The sequence below is a fragment of the Solanum stenotomum genome, chromosome 7 (assembly GCF_019186545.1).
Source record: "Solanum stenotomum isolate F172 chromosome 7, ASM1918654v1, whole genome shotgun sequence".
NCBI lineage: Eukaryota > Viridiplantae > Streptophyta > Magnoliopsida > Solanales > Solanaceae > Solanum > Solanum stenotomum.
Genome location: NC_064288.1, coordinates 28,045,520 through 28,047,783, shown reverse-complemented (window position 1 = coordinate 28,047,783; position 2,264 = coordinate 28,045,520). Strand labels below are relative to the sequence as shown.

The following is a 2,264-nucleotide window of genomic DNA, read 5'->3' as shown; positions in this document are numbered from 1 at the left end:
ATTTTCATGAAATTCAAGGAAGTAGGAATAACATCTACCACTCAATTTGCACAAAACTTTACCATTTCTCATTTCTTTGGATGAACTTCCTTCTCCATAGCATATCATGCTCATAACAACATTTATAGGCTCACCTTATAATTTCTCTCAAAAGCATAATCATGCAACATCAAGATCACATCATGGCATACTCAACTATGTATCTCATGGAGCAATTTAAACAATTCTTCATAAATGCATATAAATCATGATGGACATAATCATGAAAGCTCATTTATTTACTTAAACAAGAATTCAACTAAAATATGCACATCATAAGGAGAATATGGAAACTAAATTCACGTAAGACTCCAACATGCACCATGCTACTAAGAACTCTTTGTTTCAAGTTTGAATTAGAATAGAATGAAAAGATAAGGATATCAACAACCATACTACTCAACTCATCATCCCCCACTTGGGGTATACCCATCTAAGGTTATCATCAAACAATAAAGAAAATTGACTTACCTTCATTTGTTCCCTTATCATTGTTAGCTTGAAGAATATAGAAATGGTTCCTCTTAGGAGCATTTGGATCCAGGTCATCATGAGCAACTTGATTGGTCTCTTTCCCTTTTGCCTTAAGTGTAGGGAAATCTCTCATCTTATGACCCTTACTCCCACATTCAAAGCATCCATCCGTCCCGGCAAGACACTTGCCCAAATGTTGCTTTCCACAAGTAGCACACCAAGGCCTCTCAAAAGTAGAACCACCTCCATTCCCTATTTGAGGTTTAGGGTTTGACACCCTATCATTGTTGACCATTGAAGAATCTTGGTTATAGAACCTCTTCTTAGACTTAGATTGGTTTTGTTCACCCGGCCTAGCCCTCTTCATATCTCTATCCATCTTCATAAGCTTTGTCTCCTCAAGTTGTTGAGCATAAACCATAAGCCTAGAGATATTCATATCATGATGAAGCATGGCCGTACGACACTCTTTTTCAACCGAACCGAAAACCCCCATCACAAACTTATTCATTCTAGCCCTAGAATTTGCTACCAAGGTAGGAGCATACTTAGAGAGTTGGGTAAACTTGAGAGAGTATTCCTTCACACTCATATTCCCTTGACGTAGGTTCATGAGCTCAACCAAATTTCGCTCCCAGGGGAAAAACCTATCAAGAAAGGTCGTCTTAAACACTCCCCAATCTATTAGGTCCGCCCCTATGGGTCTCTCGCCCCTCCATCGCTCAAACCACAATTGAGCTATATCTTTGAGTTGGTAAGAAGCCAACTCCGCCTTCTCCCTAGGAGTCACTCCCATTGCATCCACAATCCTAAACACCTCATCTATAAAGTTTTGTAGGTCCTCATCCACCTTAGAACCAAACAAGGTAGGAGGGTTCATCCTTGTGAAATCTATTAACCTTGAGGCCACGGTACTCTCAATAGAATTCACCCTAGGCCTCACATCTCTATTTGCTTGAGTAGTAATGGCACAAGCCAGGGAGAGTAAAGCCTCTCTAATCTCCCCATTAGTCATATCCGGGGGAACCACCAGAACCACATTCTCTTGCCCACCTAAAGGAGCTTGGTCACCTTGAATTCCTTGAGGAGGAACTTCCCCACCATCTATCTCCTCTTCCGCTCACCTCCGATTAGCCCTCGTATTCATATCCTATAAACATAAGAGACGAATTAGGGAAAGTTCACTTATAGACCAAACTCTAAGGCAGGATAACAAGAATAATGAAAGAAAGTGAAACTTCTATCATTCTATAGCCTATCGCTTATAGATGTGTCATGACTCACACTGATGAACAAGACTCTACTAGATGTGGCTTTCGAGACTTTGAACCTAAAAGTAATCTTTAAAACCTTATGCTCTGATACCAAGTTTCTAACGACCCGAGAGCACCCCCTCGCCGTTACATGCGTATTCGACCTCTCGGAGGTTATATACAAGCCTTAGCATTCATTCATTGCGTAGATCATAAAAATCACTAAGAATTTAAAACTTTTATTCACTAAAACAATAAGACTTCAAGAGTCATCAACATTTGAAAACATCAATACGCAAGTGGAACTACTAAGTCTCTTTAGCCAATCTTAGAGAAGAACTTAAAATGTACTAAGGGACACGACCCTTTACAAATAAAATGAAACTTAAGTGTCTATTACAATGACTAAGAAACTTCTAAACATAGTCCTCGAATCTTGAGGACATACCAAAGACTTGGAAGAGTGAAGCAATCCAACCAACTCCAAAGCACAATCTC

The 2,264-nt window shown here is 39.6% G+C and overlaps 1 protein-coding gene across 1 annotated transcript; it reads right to left on the bottom strand.

Annotated features, from left to right (window-relative positions):
- Positions 1 to 484: 484 nt before the first annotated feature.
- Positions 485 to 1,528, bottom strand: LOC125869781 (uncharacterized). Its single transcript, XM_049550219.1, has 2 exons — positions 862 to 1,528; positions 485 to 765 (listed from the first exon to the last, which is right to left on the bottom strand). Exons 1-2 carry the CDS (start codon positions 1,526 to 1,528, stop codon positions 485 to 487), a joined length of 948 nt encoding a protein of 315 aa, XP_049406176.1.
- Positions 1,529 to 2,264: the final 736 nt, after the last annotated feature.